The following is a 20,326-nucleotide window of genomic DNA, read 5'->3' on the forward strand; positions in this document are numbered from 1 at the left end:
CTCCTCTTTAACAATATAGGGAAGAGAGCGCTGTTCCAACAGTGTTGTGATGCCAGAAGGACAATGCCATCTCAGTACACAGTGCGAGGGGATTTGGGTGGTGAATGTTAGTCAGGGCCTGGGGTCCGAGATAAAGAAGGATTAGACAGAGTTTCGGTCATAAAAGAAAGTCAGAAGAGTAGGCAACATCAGAAGAGTAGTCAACATTTCCAAATGTTTCATTCAGTTCCATTTACTGAAAGCTGTTTTCATTTGCCTCCCAGTGCAAAGGATTAGACATCACTGTCTAACCCTTCTTCATCTGCTTCTAGCCTGAGGTGAGGAAGCAGTATATCATCCCAGAACATCATCACAGGGCTCAACAAGTGGCTTTTGTGTGTGTGTGTGTGTGTGTGTGTGTGTGTGTGTGTGTGTGTGTGTGTGTGTGTGTGTGTGTGTGTGTGTGTGTGTGTGTGTGTGTGTGTGTGTGTGTGTGTGTGTGTGTGTGTGTGTGTGTGTGTGTGTGTGTGTGTGTGTGTGTGTGTGTGTGTGTGTGTGTGTGGTGCTATTTTCTTTAAGTGAGCGAGCACACATAAAAATGTATAAAACAGCTGTCATGAGTTTGTCCTGACAGATGTAGGCTATTGAAAATCACTGCAGAATAGGTCTATGCATAAAATACATCCTCCATTTGCAACCTCTGCCTCTGCCTACACATACTCTAGTCCCAACGTCTCAAGATGTTTTTATCCATTTTAATACCCTCAAATACCGAGTTAGGCATAGCACCTTACTTCTAAATAGGCCATTATCATTGTCAATCGTGAATGATAATTCTTCATGATTTACCAGTGAAATGTCCAAACTGCATGTCAATCATTTGATTTCAATCAGTTTAATTGTAATGTGCATTAAGATCTCATTGAGTTACTGTTTTGTGAGCGAATAACGGCAGATGGTGTTAACTAACTATTGTATTAGCCTTTCTTGTAGGCTTATTTTGCATTAATCAAAGCATATATCCTACTAGGTGTGTTTTGGACACATGAGGATTTGTTTTACTACTCAGCTTCAGATAAGACATGTCTGAGGTGTTATTGAGGTTAAATATTAGAGGCCTATTTGCTCAGTAGACTTATATGCTATTATATTCAGTGCTGTTTTGTAAAATACTAATACATCCTTATGTGATCTTGCGAAACATTGATTCAGCTTTGATCTAACTTTACTAGACAAGCACCATTGTGAGAAGTCATAATTTTCTATTTGTAATAATAATACTAATGAGTAGGACTATTAGGAAACAGATCTTGATGAGGGTTATTTTAAGATAATAATAATAAGGAGTAGGACTATTAGGACACAGATCTTGATGAGGGTTATTTTAAGATAATAATAATGAGTAGGACTATTAGAACACAGATCTTGATGAGGGTTATTTAAGCGATTTGAATGGTGTTGCTGAAAGGACCGTAACCAAGCGGTCACATATCATTCTGGGTTCCACTGCGCAAGAGGAGGTTGTTACAGTTTCTGTCTCTGGTTGTTCTTGTTATATCAGATTTATTTGGCCCATTCAGAATGGTAAAGCCTCTCACCGACTGACCTCTACACACACACCTACAGTCATATGCACCAATGCCAGAGAGTTTTACAGGCTCCTAACCAACTGATGTTTTACGGGCTCCTAACCAACTGCTATTTTGTTTGTTTTTGTTTGTAACTCATTTTGTACATAATATTGCTGCTACCGTCTCTTATGACTGAAAAAAGCTTCTGGGCATCAGAACAGCGATTACTCACCTCAAACTGGAAGAAGCTTTTTCCTATGCCTATGCCCACACATATTGTCTCAATATGTTTTTATCCATTTTAATGGATGGCTGAACGACGACACAAATAATATAGAGCTGGTGGGATTTTCCATGCACCGGCAGAACACATAAGCTTCGTCTGGTAAGACGAGGGGTGGGGGTTTGTGTCCATTTGTCAATAACAGCTGGTGCCCAATGTCTAATGTTAAAGAAGTCTTGAGGTATTAGTCACCTGAGGTAGAATACTTAATGATAAACTGTAAACCACACTATCTACCAAGAGTGTTCTCATCTATATTATTCATAGCCGTCTATTTACCACCACAGACCGATGCTGACATTAAGACCACACTCAACCAACTCTATAAGGCCATAAACAAACAAGAAAATGCTCATCCAGAAGCGGCACTCCTAGTGGCCGGGGACTTTAATGGAGGCAAACTTAAATCAGTTTGACCAAATGTTTTGCAGCACTATTACTCTAGACCATCTTTACTCCATCTACCTTACCGGCACAGACAATGCCTCTTGGACCTCCAGGAATCTCTCCAGCTGCCTAAGAGATGGTATTTATGTATGTTGTGCCAGGACTTCCAGGGTTTTCCACCCCTCCTCTCGCAACAGTCGCAGTTCACCTAGTCGTAGTAAGCCAACTGCCATCAATCGCCTCTGCAGGGTGGCTGACTGAACCGATCTCAAAGGGATGGCTGGGTTGTGGAATATAGGCTCCTCCCACACCCACAGCGTGTGCCTTATCAGTTGCCAGGCCCTCAGCACCGCAGAGTAAAAGTCTGAGAGACCTGCTGTACTCAGCCTCTCCAGCCTCATGAGGAACAGCTTCCGGTCAACCCTTATTTGTCAGCTTTCCTCAGAAGTGCGCATGCTGGTTCCTTCCAGCCGACATCAGTATGGTCAAGCAGTCTCTGCGCCGCCTTAAATCAGAATGCAGCCACCCTGCTCTCCAGTTCCACCACGCCCTGTCCTCCTTCGTTTACAGATATATACAACACTGCCGCTTTCAGCTAGTGATGTCTTGAACAGAAAAAATCCATCAGCTTGTGTTGCAGGTCAGCCCCTCCCAGTTCTTCCTGACTCACCTCTCCGAGCCCAGGAACACGCCCAAAATGTTAAGCCCTTCACAACCCCACTGAAAACCCCCTGGAAGCAGAGGGAGTGGCCTATACCTCCATGCTCCACATAACAAAACTTTGCTCTAGCCCCAGTTCACCTTAGCTGATGAAGCTCCCTCGTACACCTTCAGACTAGTCTCTAGTGCCTCCATATCCTGCCCATCCCTGACCATCAAAGACACATCATCTGCATACGCCGACACTGCTATGCCTGTCAACACACCCATGCCTGTCCTGCGTAGGAGGCCCAATGGTAAGTGTATATAGCTACCCCGATAGAGGGCATCCTTGTCTAATGCCCCGCCTCACCCAGACTGGCCTTCTGTCCCCCTCCCACCTTGACCATACATGACGCTTCAGCATTCCCAAACACAGACATAACATTATATAGATCCTCATGGTCCACTTTTTCAAGCCTTCTTTTGATCTAAAGAGACCAGTCCAAAATTCACATTAGAACCTCTCGACAAGTCCAACATGTCCCCGATTAAGAACAAATTGTCCGTGATTGAGCGTCCCGGTACACAATATGTCTGGTCCTTGTGTACAATAGAGTCAATATCGGACTTCAGTCTGTTAGCAAGGACCTTGGCATATATCTTGTAGTGCGCACAGTGCAATGGCACAGGCTTCCAGTTCTTAACCTCTCTAGGGTATGTGGGGCGCTAGTGTCCCACCTGGCCAACATCCAGTGAGATTGCAGAGTGCCAAATTCAAATACAGAAATACTCATTATAACAATTCAGAAAAGATACAACTATTTTACATCGGTTTATAGAGTAACTTCTTGTGAATCCAACCACGGTGTCAGATTTAAAAAATAATTTACGGCGAAAGCCTACCTTACGATTATTTGAGAACAGCTCCCAGGAGACAAATCATTACAAACAGTAACCAGCCAAGTCACAGTCACAACAGGCAGACATAAATTCCAAATTGTATCCGTAAGGTTCAAAGATACATGTCAAACGATGTTTATATTCCATCCTCAGGTTGTTTTTAGCCTAAATAATCTATTATATTTCAACTGGACAATAATGTCGTCAATATAAAAGGTAAACAAGCAAGGTACTCTCTCGGTCACGCGCATGAAAAAGCTCTGCATCACGTTTGAGTCCCTGAAAAATCTCTAGGCCACTGTAGTGTCCACTCATTTCGACTGCTCTTACTCCCTCATTTTTCAGAATACATGCCTGAAACCATTTCTAAAGGCTGTTGCAATTTGAGTCCTAAGTCAATGGATACTGTAATGGCATTGAATAGAAAACTACAACAACAAAAACAAATCCTACTTCCTGAATGGATTGAATCAGTTCTGTTATACTCACAGACACTATGTTAACAGTTCTGGAAACTTCAGAGTGTTTTCTATCCACATCTACAAAGTATATGTATATACTATCTTCTGGGCCTGAGTAGAAGGCAGTTTAATTTGGGCACGTTTTTCATCCAAAACTCCAAATGCTGCCCCCTACCCTGCAACATACCCTAAAACGTCCCCTTTTTGGGCAGGAGAGTCAGAGCCATCCGACGGCAGCTTATAGTCAACTTACCTACCCCGACGCAGTCACGCAACTCGCAAAAGTCAAATTATTCCCCAGAATTTTTTTTCGAAAACTCCACTGGTGCAAGGCCAGGGGACATCTGGGTTATGGCCTCTGCCAGTTCATGGGACAATAGGGGAATGTCCATTTCATCCCTCTGTGCCAGAGAGCTTAGGGAGTTCTGCAAACAAAACCTGAGCACACATGGGATCACATAGTTCTGCCCTATACAACACCACAGTCTGCTCTCACATCTCCCCCGCCACAGAGGTCACCCGCCCATCAGACAGCTGTAGACAATACATACCCTTGGCTTTACCGCTCACTCTGTATGTAATACCTAAACCAAATAACGTGGATAGATGGCAGCATTTGCGCAATACTGAAAGCGCGAACCACCGCATTTAACCATGGTAAGGTGACTGGTTATATGGTCGAACACAAACAGTGCAGTTATGCCCTCTGTAAGGCAATCCAACAGGCAAAACGTCAGTACAGAGACAAAGTGGAGTCGCAATTAGACAGCTCAGACACAAATAAAACACAGTTTACAAACAGAAAACCAGCCACGTCGCAGACACTGAAGTCTTGCTAAACACTTTCTTTGACCGCTTTGAGGATAACACAGTGCCACGGTCTGCTCCCAAGGACTGTGGGATCTCATTCTCCGTGGGTGACGTGAGTAAGACATTTAAGCGTGTTAACTCTCGCAAGGCTGCCCAGACGGCATCCCAAGCCGTGTCCTAAAAGCTTCGAAGACCAGCTTGCTGGAGTTTTTACAGACATTCAATATATTCATATCTGCTGTCCCCACCTGCATCAAGATGACCAAAATTGTTCCTGTACCCAAGAAACCAAAGGTAACCAAACTAAATGACTATCGCCTCGCCCCGTAGCACTCACTTCTGTCAAAATAAAGTGCTTTGTGAGGCTAGTTAAAACCAGTTAAGCATTAGGGGGCGCTATTAAAATTTTGTGATGAAAAACGTTCCCGTTTTAAACAAGATATTTTGTCACGAAAAGATGCTCGACGATGCATATAATTGACAGCTTTGGATAGAAAACACTCTGACGTTTCCAAAACTGCAAAGATATTGTCTGTGAGTGCAACAGAACTGATGTTACAGGCGAAACCCAGATAAAAATCCAACCAGGAAGTGCCGTATTTTTTTAAACCGCCTCATGCCAATGATTCCTTATATGGCTGTGAATGAGCTACGAATGAGCTTACGTTTTCCACGTACTCCCCAAGGTGTCTACAGCATTGTGACGTTTTTTTTAATGCATTTTCATTGAAGAATAGCCGTAAGGGACCAAATATAGCATGTGGTCACATGGTGTCTCCCGCAGAAAATCTTGCGTAAAATACTGAGGTATCCATTTTTCCAATCACTTCTTATGAGATACCAATTGCCTCAACGGATATATTATTTAATATATATATGTTAAAAAAGATCCTAAACAACGTTTGCCGTGTTTCTGTCGATATTATGGAGCTAATTTTGAAAAAAGTTTGGCGTTGTAGTGGTAGCATTTTCCGGTCGATTTCTCAGCCAAGCATGATGAACAAACGGGAGCTATTTCACCTACAAAAATAATATTTTTGGAAAAAAGGAACATTTGCTATCTAACTGGGAGTCTCCTGAGTGAAAGCATCCAAAGTTCTTCAAAGTTAAATTATTTAATTTGGTTGCTTTTCTTATTTTCGTGAAAATGTTGCCTGCTGCCAGCAGAGCCTAGCATAGCATTATGCCATGATAAACTTACACAAATGCTTGTCTTGCTTGTCTAGCGTTGGCTGTAACGCATATTTTGAAAATCTGAGATGACAGTGTTGTTAACAAAAGGCTAAGCTTGTGTTTGAATATATTTCATTCATTTAATTTGCGATTTTCATGAATAGGAAAAGTTTCTAGGGGTATTTATGTCCGCTGCGTTATGCTAATTCGTTTGAGGCTATGATTACGAACCCGGATCCGGGATTGCTAGTTTCAAGAGGATCATATCACCTCCACCTACCTGGCACGCTAGACCCACTTAAATTTGCATAAAGGTACAATAGATCTACAGATTATGCAATTTCCATCACACTGCCCTATCCCATCTGGACAAGAGGAATACCTATGTTAGAATTATGTTTATTGACTACAGCTCAGTCTTCAACACCCTCCAAGCTCATCATTGACTTTGGGGTCCTGGGTCTGAACGCCGCCCTGTGCAACTGGGTCCTGGACTTCCTGACAGGCCACACTCAGGTGGTGAAGGTAGGAAGCAACACCTCCACTATGCTGATCCTCAACACAGGGGCCCCACAAGAGCGCGTGCTCCATGTTCACCCATGACTGCGTGGGCACACACACCTCCAACTTAATCATGAATCTTACAGACAACACAACAGTAGTAGGCCTGATTACCAACAATGATGAGACAGCCTACAGGAGGAGGTGAGGGCCCTGGCGGATTGGTGCCAGGAAAATAACCTCTCCCTCAACAAAACGAAGGAACTGATCAGGTGCAACATTGCCTCTTCAACCTCAGGAGGCTGAGGAAATGTGGCTTGGCCTCTAAGACCCTCACACATTTTTACAGATGCACCATTGAGAGCATCCTTTTGGGCTGGTACGGCAACTGCACTGCCTGCAACTGCAGGGCTCTCCAGAGGGTAGTGCGGTCTGCCCAATGCATCACCAGGGGCACACTGCCTGCCCTCCAGCACACCTACTGTACCTCACCCAACGTCACAGGAAGGACAAAAAGATAATCTCCCGCTATCATCTAGAAGGCGAGGTCAGTACAGGTGCATCAAAGCTGAGACAAGGAGACTGAAAAACAGCTTCTATCTCAAGGCCATCAGACTGTTCAATAGCTGGCCTCCCAGTACCCTGCCCTGAACTTAGTCACTGTCACTACCACCTGGTATTCAACCCTGCAGCTTAGAAGCTGCTGCCCTAATGTACATGGACATGGAATCACTGGTCAGTACTGGGATTAAAAGAAAATCCATACATCTATACAGAAAGATAATAGTATTCTGATTAGTCAGTCCTGATTGAAATGTATACATAATTAGTCATTATTGATTTAACAAAATCCCTTAACACCATGGTATATAAAGTGCAGCGGGTTTTGCAGTTTAAAATACATCTCAACGCTCCATGGTAAAGGGTGTCAACTGATCTCAAACACTGAGCGGAAGCATTAATATATAAAATATCACCATGGTCTAGTATAGGGATAAATGTAACTGATGCTAGCCTCCTGGCTTCAAAATAAAAAATAAAACCCCAACTTCAGCTCAATTGTTTTTGTAAATTCCAAGATATTTATGTGTTACAGCCTCAATCTCATTGCCCTGACAGGTAGTAATAGGTGAAAGGGTCAGATGTCTATATCTTGCTTTAGAAAACACCATTAGTTTAGTCAGCATTGAGGATAATATTTAATTGACACAAGGTATGAACAGTATAAATAGAACACAGTATATAAAAAATATACTGTATTCCAGTCAATGCCATCCTATTCAACTATTGATGAATATATACTATCATACGTATTCTACAGATATACTAAATATTCTATGCACATACTGTCTATAATGTCTATACATCCCATCACATGTACAGGACCAGTCAAAAATTTGAACACACAAACTCATTCAAGAGTTTTACTATTTTCTACGTTGTAGAATAATAGTGAAGACATCAACACTATGAAATAACACATGGAATCAATCAAACAGAAACCGAAAAAGTATAATTTATATTTGAGATTCTTCAAAGTAGCCACCCTTTGCCTTGATGACAGCTTTGCACACTCTTGGCATTCTCTCAACCAGCTTCACCTGGAATGCTTTTCCAAATGTCTTGAAGGAGTTCCCACATATGCTGAGCACTTGTTGGCTGCTTTTACTTCACTCTGTAGTCCAACTCTTCTCAATTGGGTTGAGGTCGGGTGATTGTGGAGACCAGGTCATCAGATGCAGCACTCCGTCACTCTCCATCTTGGTCAAATTGCCCTTACACAGCCTGACGGTGTGTTGGGCTATTGTCCTTTTGAAAACCAAATGACTAAGCACAAAAAAAGAGTGCCTTGAATTCTAAATAAATCACCAACACTGTCACCAGCAAAGCACCATCACACCTCCTCCTCCATGCTTCACGTTACGAACCACAGATGCGGAGATCATAAATTCACCTACTCTGCGTTTCACAAAGACACAGCGATTGGAACCAAATATCTCAAATTTAGACTCATCTGACCAAAGGACACATTTCCACCGGTCTAATGTCCATTGCTCACATTTCTTGGCCCAAGCGAGTCTCTTCTTATTATTGGTGTCCTTTAGTAGTGGTTTCTTTAAAGCAATTCATCCAAGATGGCCTGATTCATATAGTCTCCTCTGAACAGTTGATGTTGAGATGTGTTTGCCAGTTGAACTCAGTGAAGCATTTATTTGGGCTGAAATCTGAGGTGCAGTTAACGCTAATGAACCTATCCTCTGCAGCAGAGGTAACTTGGGGTCATCCTTGCTGTGGCGGTCCTCAGGAGAGCCAGTTTCATCATAGCGATTGATGGTTTTTGCAACTGCACTTGAAGAAACGTTGAAAGCTCTTGAAATTTTCCAGATTGACTGACCTTCATGTCTTAAAGTAATGACGGACTGTCATTTATTTTTGCTTATTTGAGCTGTTCTTGCAATAATAAGGACTTGGTCTTTTACCAAATAGGGCTATCTTCTGAATACCACCCCTACCTTGTCACAACACAACTGATTGGGTCATACACATTAAGAAGGAAAGAAATTCCATAAATTCACTTTTAACAAGGCACACTTATTAATTGAAATGCATGTAAGGGGACTACCTCATGAAGCTGGTTGAGAGAATGCCAAGAGTGTGCAAAGCTGTCATCAAGGCAAAGGGTGGCTACTTTGAAGAATCAAATATAAAATATGTTTTGATTTGTTGAACACTTTTTTGGTTACTACATCATTCCATATGTGTAATTTCATAGTTGTGATGTCTTCACTACTTATTCACTACTTATTAAAAAACTATTTTAAAAAGAATAGAAAACAAAGTGATAACTGACACAGGCCACAGTGTACTGTGCATTAGTTTGGTCCGCTAGAAAGTGAATTGTTCCAATGTAGAAAATAGTAAAAATAAAGAAATACCATGGAATGAGTTGGTGTGTCCAAATTTTGGACTGGTACGTACATACATACATACATACATACATACATACATACATACATACATACATACATACATACATACATACATACATACATACATACATACATACATACATACATACATACATACATACATACACACATACACACATACATACATACATACATACACACATACATACATACATACATACATACATACATACATACATACATACATACATACATACATACATACATACATACATACATACATACATACATACATACATACATACATACATACATACATACATACATACATACATAGCTCGTCCTAGTATTTATATATTTCTTAATTTCATTATTTTACTTTTAGATCTGTGTTTATTGTTGTGAATTGTTAGATATTACACAAGCATATCGCTACAACCGTAATAACATCATTTGATTTGATGTGTGTATGCATAAAGATATAAAACCACTACTCACAGCGATGAGGATCTGTGTTGCACTGTGTATAAAGATATAAAACCACTACTCACAGCGATGAGGATCTGTGTTGCACTGTGTATAAAGATATAAAACCACTACTCACAGCGATGAGGATCTGTGTTGCACTGTGCATAAAGATATAAAACCACTACTCACAGCGATGAGGATCTGTGTTGCACTGTGTATAAAGATATAAAACCACTACTCACAGCGATGAGGATCTGTGTTGCACTGTGTATAAAGATATAAAACCACTACTCACAGCGATGAGGATCTGTGTTGCACTGTGTAGGACCTCTATGTACTGGTACTCTATGAGACAGCCCATGACAGAGATGTAAGACTGGCTGTCCACTGTGCCCACCCCTGGCTGGGTCATCTCTCTCCTCACACACCCTGGACCGTGCTCCCTCCACCACGAGTGGTGAGCCGAGATGTCAAACGTCAGCAGGTCACTTTCCTGGAACAACGAATAAACACACATATTAACATGTAATAAAGGACACGCAGACAAACATACACACACAGACATTTGTGGATAGATACGCATAAACAAGGACCTGCACAAACACATATATACAGTATATATACACACGGAAGCACTCACAGAAATCAATCAATACCCCAATACAGCAATCTAACCCCACAGCGGCCCCGCAGCAACAACACATGCTTTATTAACACAGGACAATGGGTTGCTGTCAGGAATAGTTCATTTGAAGTCTCTCTCTCTCTTTAGACGCAATGGGAAATATATATTTACACTGCAAAGCAAATTAAATAGACAAACAAAGGGGAAATAAACAAGGGAACCGTTAGTAAACATTACACTCACAAAAGTTTTCAAAGAATATAGACATTTCAAATGTTACATTGTCTATGTACAGTGTTGTAACCATGTGCAAGTAGTTGAAGTATGAAAGAGAAAATAAACTGCTAAATATGGGTTGTATTTAGTTTGTCCTCCACTGTTTTCCCTTTTCTCATAGCAACGGGTCACATATATTGCTGCTGTGATTGCACACTGCGGTATTTCGACTAACAGTGGAAATATTTGTGGGTCTGTGTGATCTGCGGGAAATATGCGTCTCTAATATGTTCATGCATTTGGCAGGAGGTTAGGAAGTGTAGCTCAGTTTCCACCTCATTTTGTGGGCAGTGGTTTCACAGACTGTCTTCTCTCGAGAGCCAGGTCTGCCTATAGTGGCCTCTCTCAATAGCAAGGCTATGCTCACTGTAAGGGATTTCCTCCTCCTTTTCCGAAGAGGAGAGGCGAAAAGGATCAGAGGACCAATATGCGGCGTGGTAAGTGTCCATGGTTCTTTTAATACATTTTCTTAATTTGTGGTCAGTCACAGGTCAGGTATTCTACCATCGTGCACTCTCTGTTTAGGGCCAGATAGCATTCCAATTTGCTTTGTTTTTTGGTTGATTTTTTTCCAGTGTGTCAAAAAGTTATCTTTCTGCTTTCTCATAATTTGGTTGGGTCTAAATGTGTTCTGTCCTGGAGCCAGATCCTAATTTGGATGTTGAGTTTTATGTTCCATTTGATGGCATAGAAGAACCTTATTGCCTTGTGTGTTAGATCATTCACAGCTTTGTGGAGGTTACCTGTGGTGTTGCTGTTTAGGCCGAGGTAGCTGTAATTCTTTGTGTTAGATCATTCACAGCTTTGTGGAGGTTACCTGTGGTGTTGCTGTTTAGGCCGAGGTAGCTGTAATTCTTTGTGTTAGATCGTTCACAGCTTTGTGGAGGTTACCTGTGGTGTTGCTGTTTAGGCCGAGGTAGCTGTAATTCTTTGTGTTAGATCGTTCTTTGTGTTAGATCGTTCACAGCTTTGTGGAGGTTACCTGTGGTGTTGCTGTTTAGGCCGAGGTAGCTGTAATTCTTTGTGTTAGATCGTTCACAGCTTTGTGGAGATTACCTGTGGTGTTGCTGTTTAGGCCGAGGTAGCTGTAATTCTTTGTGTGTTCTAGGTCAACAGTAGAATTTGTATATGTTTTGTCTTGGCTGCTGCACCTTGTTTGGTATTACTAAGATTCACCGTCAGGGTCCAAGTCTGACAGAATCCGTGCAGAAGATCTAGGCGCTGCTGTAGGCCCTCCTTGTTTGGGGACAGAAGCACCAGATCATCTGTAAACTGTTCTAGTGCCCCCGCCAATTAATTTATATATATGTTGAAGAGGGTCTGGCTCAAGCTGCATTCCTGTCTCACCCAATGGCTCTGAGGGAAGAAATCTGTGTGTTTATTGGCTATTTTCAACTGTCATGTGCACTCCTCACCAACACTGCTTTCCATCAATTTATATAGTGGACTCTCATGCCAAATTGAGTGAAATGCTTTTTTGAAATGAACAAAGCATGAGAAGACTTTGCTTGTGTTTTTTTGTCAATAAGGATGTACAGGGTGTATACGTGGTCTGTCGTACGGTATTCTGTTACGAAGACAATTTGTCATTTGCTCAGGACATTGTTTTCACTGAGGAAATGTTGTCGTCTGCTGTTGAAATTGCAGAGGATTTTTTTCAGAGATTACTTCTCACATATTCCACATTTGTGGATTGAGGTCATCAGGCCTTGGTTCCAAATATTAGGGAAGAGTTTAAGAACAGCCAGTTTGAATTTGTGGTCTGTATATTTGATCATTTAGTTAAGTATACCATCAACACCACGGGGCTTTTTGGGTTGGGGGGTTTGCATTTTGTCCTGTAGCTCATTGAATGTAATTTGAGAATCCAGTGGGTTCTGGTAGTCTTTAATAACTAATTCGAAGTTTAGTCAAATACCATGTATATGTTTTTGCTCTTTGCTTCTTTGTTATTTGTCCAAAAAGGTTGTATGTTTATCCATACATCTCCATTTTGGGTAGATAGCTCTCATGTTGTTTGTTTCGTGTGTTACAATTTTCTCAGAGGTGATTTGATTCTATTGATCTATTTAATCACAATGAGCTGTTTTTTTAACATGCTGTTCCTTCTATTTCTTTGTGTATTTCTGTATTGTTTTAGTGTTTCACCATAGTGAAGGCGTAAGCTACGGTTTACTGGTTCTCTGTGTTTTTGGTTGATATTAAGGTGGAGAAATTACAAGATTGTAATAATGCTGTTATTGCATCAAATGGTTGTTTTATGCAACAGAATAAGTTGTTAGAACGCTCATCTGTGTGTGTTCTACTGAGGACGGGCCTCTGGAAGATTTACAATGTCTTTGGGTGATACCACATTCCAGAGCATGAGTGAATGTTTCTGTTCTATAAGGTACCAGGGAGAGATGACTTCAGGGACAGACCCTGGTCTCTACACAAAGATAACGGTTTTTACAGCAGATACTGTCTGCTGTGAATTATACGTATCTTTCATACAAAACTTAACTTTGTTACCCATTCCATACATCTGTTGTTCGTCATGTAGGTTGAAAGTGGGGTATCTTGGCTATAAAATACCTTTGAACTTTTGTCTCTGGGCTCTCAACGAATCATCTGGGGGTGATTCGTCAACCAGCCATCATTATCGTAGAGCACTCAATTGATTCACTTTATATTTGTGTGTTGTATTGACCTGCTCCCTTATTAATAAGTTAATAAAGAGTTTTAGTTTTGTCACGACTTCCGACAAAGTCGGTCCCTCTCCTTGTTCGGGCGACGTTTGGCGGTCGACGTCACCGGTCTTCTAGCCATCGCTGATCTACCTTTCATTTTCTATTTGTTTTGTCTGGTCTTCCCACACACCTGGTTTCAATCCCATCAATTACATGCTGTGTATTTAACCCTCTGTTCCCCACATGTCCTTGTCCAGTATTGTGTTTTTGTACACGTTATGTCTGAGGTTTTGTCCCATTATGATTATTGTGTTTTGTTCACGGTGATTTTTATAATAAAACTGCGCCGTTGGAACAGTCTTTGCTCTCCTGCGCCTGACTTCTCTACCGCCAGTACGCACGCCTTACAAGTTTCAGTAGAACTCTTACTTGTGTGATAAGTTTCTCTCCTCATTTGATGGTAAAGAAATGAACCACCACAATAGGTTCAACAATATATTTCTTCAGTTTTTACATTCTTCATCAAAACACTTAAAATGGTTGTCTTAGGTTTTCTGCTGGAATTTAAATTGTATTTGTTAGCTGATGGCAGTGAATAATATCTTTCACCTAAGTTTACACATTCACTTTTGGTCATTTTCTCCACTACCCTCCATGTATCTATAGCATGTCTTCATAGTATGCAGTTTGTTCAGCTTCGATGCCTCCTCATGGCTGATTATTGCTCTTTTAAAGTAGACTGTGGTTTTGCTATGATCTGATAAGAGGTGTCAGTGGGCTGACTGAAGGCTCTGAGAGACTCTGGGTTGAGGTCGTTGATAAAGTCATCGACGGTAATATTACCAAGAAATGAACTATAGGTCTACCTACTGTAGGATACCCTGTAGGATACCCATACCCAGCGTGCGACAGAGCCGCAGGAGTTGTGACCCGTTTCTGTTGGTTATATTGTTGTAGTTGTGTCTAGGGGAGTATTTGGGGGAGGGAATGCTGTCACTTCCAGGTAGATGTTTGTCCTGCTGTGTGCTGAGAGTCAGGTTCTTGTCCAGTTCTGGCATTTAGGTCGCCACAGACTAGTACACGTCCCTGGGCCTGGAAATGATTGATTTCCCCCTCCAGGATGGAGAAGCTGTCTTCATGAAAGTGTGAGGATTCTAGTGGGGGGATATAGGTAGCACACAGGAGGACATTTTTCTCTGTTGAACTCATTTCCTTTTGAATTTCTAGCCAAATGTAAAATGTTCCTGTTTTGATTCATTTAATAGAGTGAGTTAGGTCTGCTCTATACCTAATTAGCATACCCCCTGTGTCTCTTCCCAGTTTTACTCGTGGTCGTTTGGTTTGGTCTCACTCTCACACATCACTGCAGGGAGGTGCATAGAGGGTTTGGTTGAGACCTGAATCAGGATCAGTATGTGTGTTATCCGTTAGCTGTCTCGTCTCCTGGCTACCATATGCATTTTGGGAGACCAGGCTATTTCCTTCTGTTGTGTTACAGCCCAGCCCCCAGCTGCTGGCCTCTACACAGCTCATTAGAACAGCTGAGACCAGGCAGAGCTGGGGCCCACTACGAGCACACACACACACACAACCAATCCAACTATGTTAGGCATGAGTATTCATCTTCACTGAGAGATCAATGTCGATCCCCATCCCTGACGGAGTCCATCTGAGCGTGATGGAGAGAAACAGAGCTGAAGACAGGGAGGGAATAGACCAAAGACAAAGCAGAGGAGTGGAGCAGAAAGACATGGAGGAGGATGGGTCAGGCCAGGGTGCGACAGGAAAGAGGTGACAAAGAAAAAAGGAGGGGGAAAATGTGAAGATAGTGGAGGGAAAATGTTTGACGGACGAGACGAGACGAGTAGCTGCTGCTAATGGGGATCCCAATAAACCTAAATCCAGACTTAACCTGCTAAAAGGAACCCCGGGCGAGTAGATGAGATCTGGAGAAACCAGACTGGAGTGCGCTAAGTGCAGTCATAGTTTGGGCCTGTGTGAAAACTCTATATAGTGAAGTTGACAGAAGTATACAAAGGAAAACCACTCACATCTCCTGTCCTGTTTTATCACAATGTCATGATCTCTCCTTAGCAGTGTGAGCTTTGGCAGAATACAACCCAAGATTCTATCTGGATAAATATGTGTGTACACCAGACAAAGACACACTTACACACACAGGCACACCGGCACAGACTGTCCATTTGTGTGTTAGTCCTCTTATTGGATGAGGAGCTCATTTAACCCCACATAGCCTAAGTGTGACTCCACATCAGACAGGGAGGACCCCAGGGTTAAGCCACTGTCATGAGAACTAGGACATATGCAGTATAGCTGACTAGGGTCAGTCCAACCTATGGAACTTATGATAACTCACTGTCATGAGAACTAGGACATATGCAGTATAGTTGACTAGGGTCAGTCCAACCTATGGAACTTATGATAACTCACTGTCATGAGAACTAGGACATATGCAGTGTACCTGACTCTCAGCACTCAGATCAAACTGCTCAAATAAATTGGGAGCAGAGAAGGGAAATTATCATAATAATCAAATGTAACACTTTCTGTCGGCACGGAAACAGAGACTCAGGAGACCTGTCAGGGTGTGTGTCTGGCAGTCCGTCAGGGGCTATAGAGTTGTCGGTGGGCGGATGAGGTGTGTGTGACTATGTTTATCTGTGTGTATGGGATGGGTAAGTAGGTGTGTGTGTCTGTATGTGTATCTGTACGGGTGGGATAGGTAAGTAGGTGTGTGTCTATATGTGTATCTGTGTGTGTAGGGGATGGGTAAGTAGGAGTGTGTGTGTGTGTATGTGTATCTGTGTGTGTAGGGGATGGGTACGTAGGTGTGTGTGTCTGTATGTGTATCTGTGTGTGTGGGATGGGTAAGTAGGTTTGTGTGTGTGTATGTGTATCTGTGTGTGTGGGATGGGTAAGTAGGTGTGTGTCTGTGTGTGTGTATGTGTATCTGTGTGTGTGGGATGGGTAAGTAGGTGTGTGTGTGTGTGTGTGTGTGTGTGTGTGTGTGTGTGTGTGTGTGTGTGTGTGTGTGTGTGTGTGTGTGTGTGTGTGTGTGTGTGTGTGTGTGTGTGTGTGTGTGTGTGTGTGTGTGTGTGTGTGTGTGTGTGTGTGTATCTGTGTGTAGGGGTTGGGTAAGTAGGTGTGTGTCTGTATGTGTATCTGTGTGTAGGGGTTGGGTAAGTAGGTGTGTGTCTGTATGTGTATCTGTGTGTGTGTGTGTGGGATTGGTAAGTAGGTGTGTGTGTGTCTGTATGTGTATCTGTGTGTAGGGGTTGGGTAAGTAGGTGGTGTGTGTGTGTGTGTCTGTATGTGTATCTGTGTGTAGGGGTTGGGTAAGTAGGTGTGTGTGTGTCTGTATGTGTATCTGTGTGTGTGGGATGGGTAAGTAGGTGTGTGTTTGTCTGTATGTGTATCTGTGTGTAGGGGTTGGGTAAGTAGGTGTGTGTCTGTATGTGTATCTGTGTGTAGGGGTTGGGTAAGTAGGTGTGTGTCTGTATGTGTATCTGTGTGTGTGTGTGTGGGATTGGTAAGTAGGTGTGTGTGTGTCTGTATGTGTATCTGTGTGTAGGGGTTGGGTAAGTAGGTGTGTGTGTGTGTGTGTGTGTGTGTGTCTGTATGTGTATCTGTGTGTAGGGGTTGGGTAAGTAGGTGTGTGTGTGTCTGTATGTGTATCTGTGTGTGTGGGATGGGTAAGTAGGTGTGTGTTTGTGTGTCTGTATGTGTATCTGTGTGTGTGGGATGGGTAAGTAGGTGCGTGTGTGTGTGTGTGTCTGTATGTGTATCTGTGTGTGTGGGATGGGTAAGTAGGTGTGTGTGTGTGTGTGTGTGTGTGTGTGTGTGTGTGTGTGTGTGTGTGTGTGTGTGTGTGTGTGTGTGTGTGTGTGTGTGTGTGTGTGTGTGTGTGTGTGTGTGTGTGTGTGTGTGTGTGATGGGTAAGTAGGTGTGTGTCTGTATGCGTATCTGTGTGTGTGTGGGATTGGTAAGTAGGTGTGTGTGTCTGTATGTGTATCTGTGTGTGTGGGATGGGTAAGTAGGTGTGGTGTATGTGTATCTGTGTGTGGGATGGGTAAGTAGGTGTGTGTCTGTATGTGTATCTGTGTGTGTATGTGGGATGGGTAAGTATGTGAGGGGTGTGTGTCTGTATGTGTATCTTTGTGTGTGAGACGGGTAAGTAGGTGTGTATGTCTGTATATGTATCCGTGTGTGTGGGATGGGTATTTAGGTGAGGGGTGTGTGGGATGGGTATTTAGGTGAGGGGTGTGTGGGATGGGTATTTAGGAGGGGGGGTGTGGGATGGGTATTTAGGTGAGGGGTGTGTGGGATGGGTATTTAGGTGAGGGGTGTGTGGGATGGATATTTAGGTGAGGGGTGTGTGGGATGGGTATTTAGGTGAGGGGTGTGTGGGATGGGTATTTAGGTGACGGGGTGTGTGGGATGGGTATTTAGGTGAGGGGTGTGTGGGATGGGATTTGGATGGGATGGGTATTTAGGTTGGGATGGGTATTTAGGTGAGGGTGTGTGGGATGGGTATTTAGGTGAGGGGTGTGGGATGCATTTGGGATGGGTATTTAGGTGAGGGGTGTGTGGGATGGGTATTTAGGTGACGGGGTGTGTGGGATGGGTATTTAGGTGAGGTGGGGTGTGTGGGATGGGTATTTAGGTGATGGGGTGTGTGGGATGGGTATTTAGGTGAGGGGTGTGTGGGATGGGTATTTAGGTGAGGGGTGTGTGGGATGGGTATTTAGGTGAGGTGGGGTGTGTGGGATGGGTATTTAGGTGAGGGGGTGTGGGATGGGTATTTAGGTGAGGGGTGTGTGGGATGGGTATTTAGTACGGGGGTGTGGGATGGGTATTTAGGTTAGGGGTGTGTGGGATGGGTATTTAGTACGGGGGGTGTGGGATGGGTATTTAGGTGAGGGGTGTGTGGGATGGGTATTTAGTACGGGGGGTGTGGGATGGGTATTTAGGTGAGGGGTGTGTGGGATGGGTATTTAGTACGGGGGGTGTGGGATGGGTATTTAGGTGATGGGTGTGTGGGATGGGTATTTAGGTGTGGTGTGTGTTGAATGGGTATTCAGTACGGGGTGTGTGTGCTTGTGGCAGGGGTCAGCGGGGCGTCCTCCTGGGGCTGAGCTCTCTACTCTCTGAACCCTGACACTGAAGGTCTTGGAATACATTTTCCACCACCTAGTTCCCACCTCTCTAGGATGACGACATGTTTTATTCAATGTCTCTCGAGCACCAAGGAGAGAACACATGAACATAACAACAGACAGAGAAACACACTATTTTAAATGGTGGATGATACAAGTCATGGGAGCTCCAAGATGGAGGACAGTTGCTCTGTCGTCAGAGAGAATAGCGCCTACCTTGGTCAGGCCTCCCACATCCAGGTAGAAACAGACGATGAAGAGATTCCAGGCCACCCAGAGAGCTGTCCACACTGTGTACTGTACAGGACACACACACACACACACACAAACTTCAAAAAACACATTGCAAATGAAAATAAGTTGGAAATGAAATGAAAGATCTCTGTCTGTGAATGGTGTTATGGGACACACTCTCCACTGCACTAGACTGTTTATTTATTCATGTGTACTACCCGCTCTAGCCCACATGCCAAAGCTGCGATAAGTCCATTAAGACTTAAAGGAGTTGTTTTTTAAACCAGCTGAGTATTTAATGGAGGGGCATAAACAGGTCTTAAGATGGAATTACATTTGCAACATTTACAAAGGATCTATTATACAAAAAACAAACTTCAGTTTGTCCGCTTACAGACACTTTGAGCACTTTGAAAAAGCGATACTCAAATCCAATCCATAATCATCCATCAATATGGTCTTTCTGACAGGAAGTTGCTAACCAAACTTCCACTCAAGGCTGAACTTCTTCCAATAGAGATGTTTTTCACCATGTGAACATGTCAACGCTCATTTGGACAGTAGAGGACTTGCCCTAATTATCCTCGCCTAAAGACGTTGAGTCATACTGTTGAACCATACTTTTTCCAAGAAAGTATTCTTCCCACTATCCACTCTTGCCTTTGGTTACTCTCTCCACTCCCTTGGCTTTTCGCTCTCCCTCTTTTTCCCCAGTATTGTTTCCTTATTCCATCTCAACCTTCTATCCTCTTTTGCCTTTGATTATTCTCCCCCTTCCCTTACCCATTCCTTCCAACCTCTCTATCCTCTCTCCCTCACCCATTCCTTCCAATCTCTCTCTCCTCTCTCCCTCACCCATTCCTTCCAATCGCTCTCTCCTCTCTCTCTCTCACCCATTCCTTCCAATCTCTCTCCTCTCTCCCTCACCCATTCCTTCCAATCCCTCTCTCCTCTCTCCCTCACCCATTCCTTCCAATCTCTCTCCTCTCTCCCTCACCCATTCCTTCCAATCTCTCTCTCCTCTCTCCCTCACCCATTCCTTCCAATCTCTCTCTCCTCTCTCCCTCACCCATTCCTTCCAACCTCTCTATCCTCTCTCCCTCACCCATTCCTTCCAATCTCTCTCTCCTCTCTCCCTCACCAATTCCTTCCAATCTCTCTCTCCTCTCTCCCTCACCCATTCCTTCCAACCTCTCTCTCCTCTCTCCCTCACCCATTCCTTCCAATCTCTCTCTCCTCT

General features: G+C 43.1%; 1 protein-coding gene across 3 annotated transcripts in view; it reads right to left on the bottom strand.

Moving 5' to 3' along the window:
• The window catches only part of LOC124040871 (sodium/potassium-transporting ATPase subunit beta-1-interacting protein 3-like), a 140,708-nt gene that overhangs the window by 51,835 nt on the left and 68,547 nt on the right, over positions 1-20,326 (bottom strand). For all 3 annotated transcript variants that reach the window (XM_046357980.1, XM_046357978.1, XM_046357979.1), the window contains exons 3-4: positions 19,069-19,149; positions 10,401-10,598 (exon numbers count right to left, since the gene is read on the bottom strand). In XM_046357980.1, coding sequence (XP_046213936.1) covers positions 10,401-10,598; positions 19,069-19,149 — 279 coding nt within the window. The remainder of the gene's footprint in view (positions 1-10,400; positions 10,599-19,068; positions 19,150-20,326) is intronic.

The sequence above is a fragment of the Oncorhynchus gorbuscha genome, linkage group LG08, assembly GCF_021184085.1.
Source record: "Oncorhynchus gorbuscha isolate QuinsamMale2020 ecotype Even-year linkage group LG08, OgorEven_v1.0, whole genome shotgun sequence".
In the NCBI taxonomy this organism is placed as follows: Eukaryota; Metazoa; Chordata; class Actinopteri; order Salmoniformes; family Salmonidae; genus Oncorhynchus; species Oncorhynchus gorbuscha.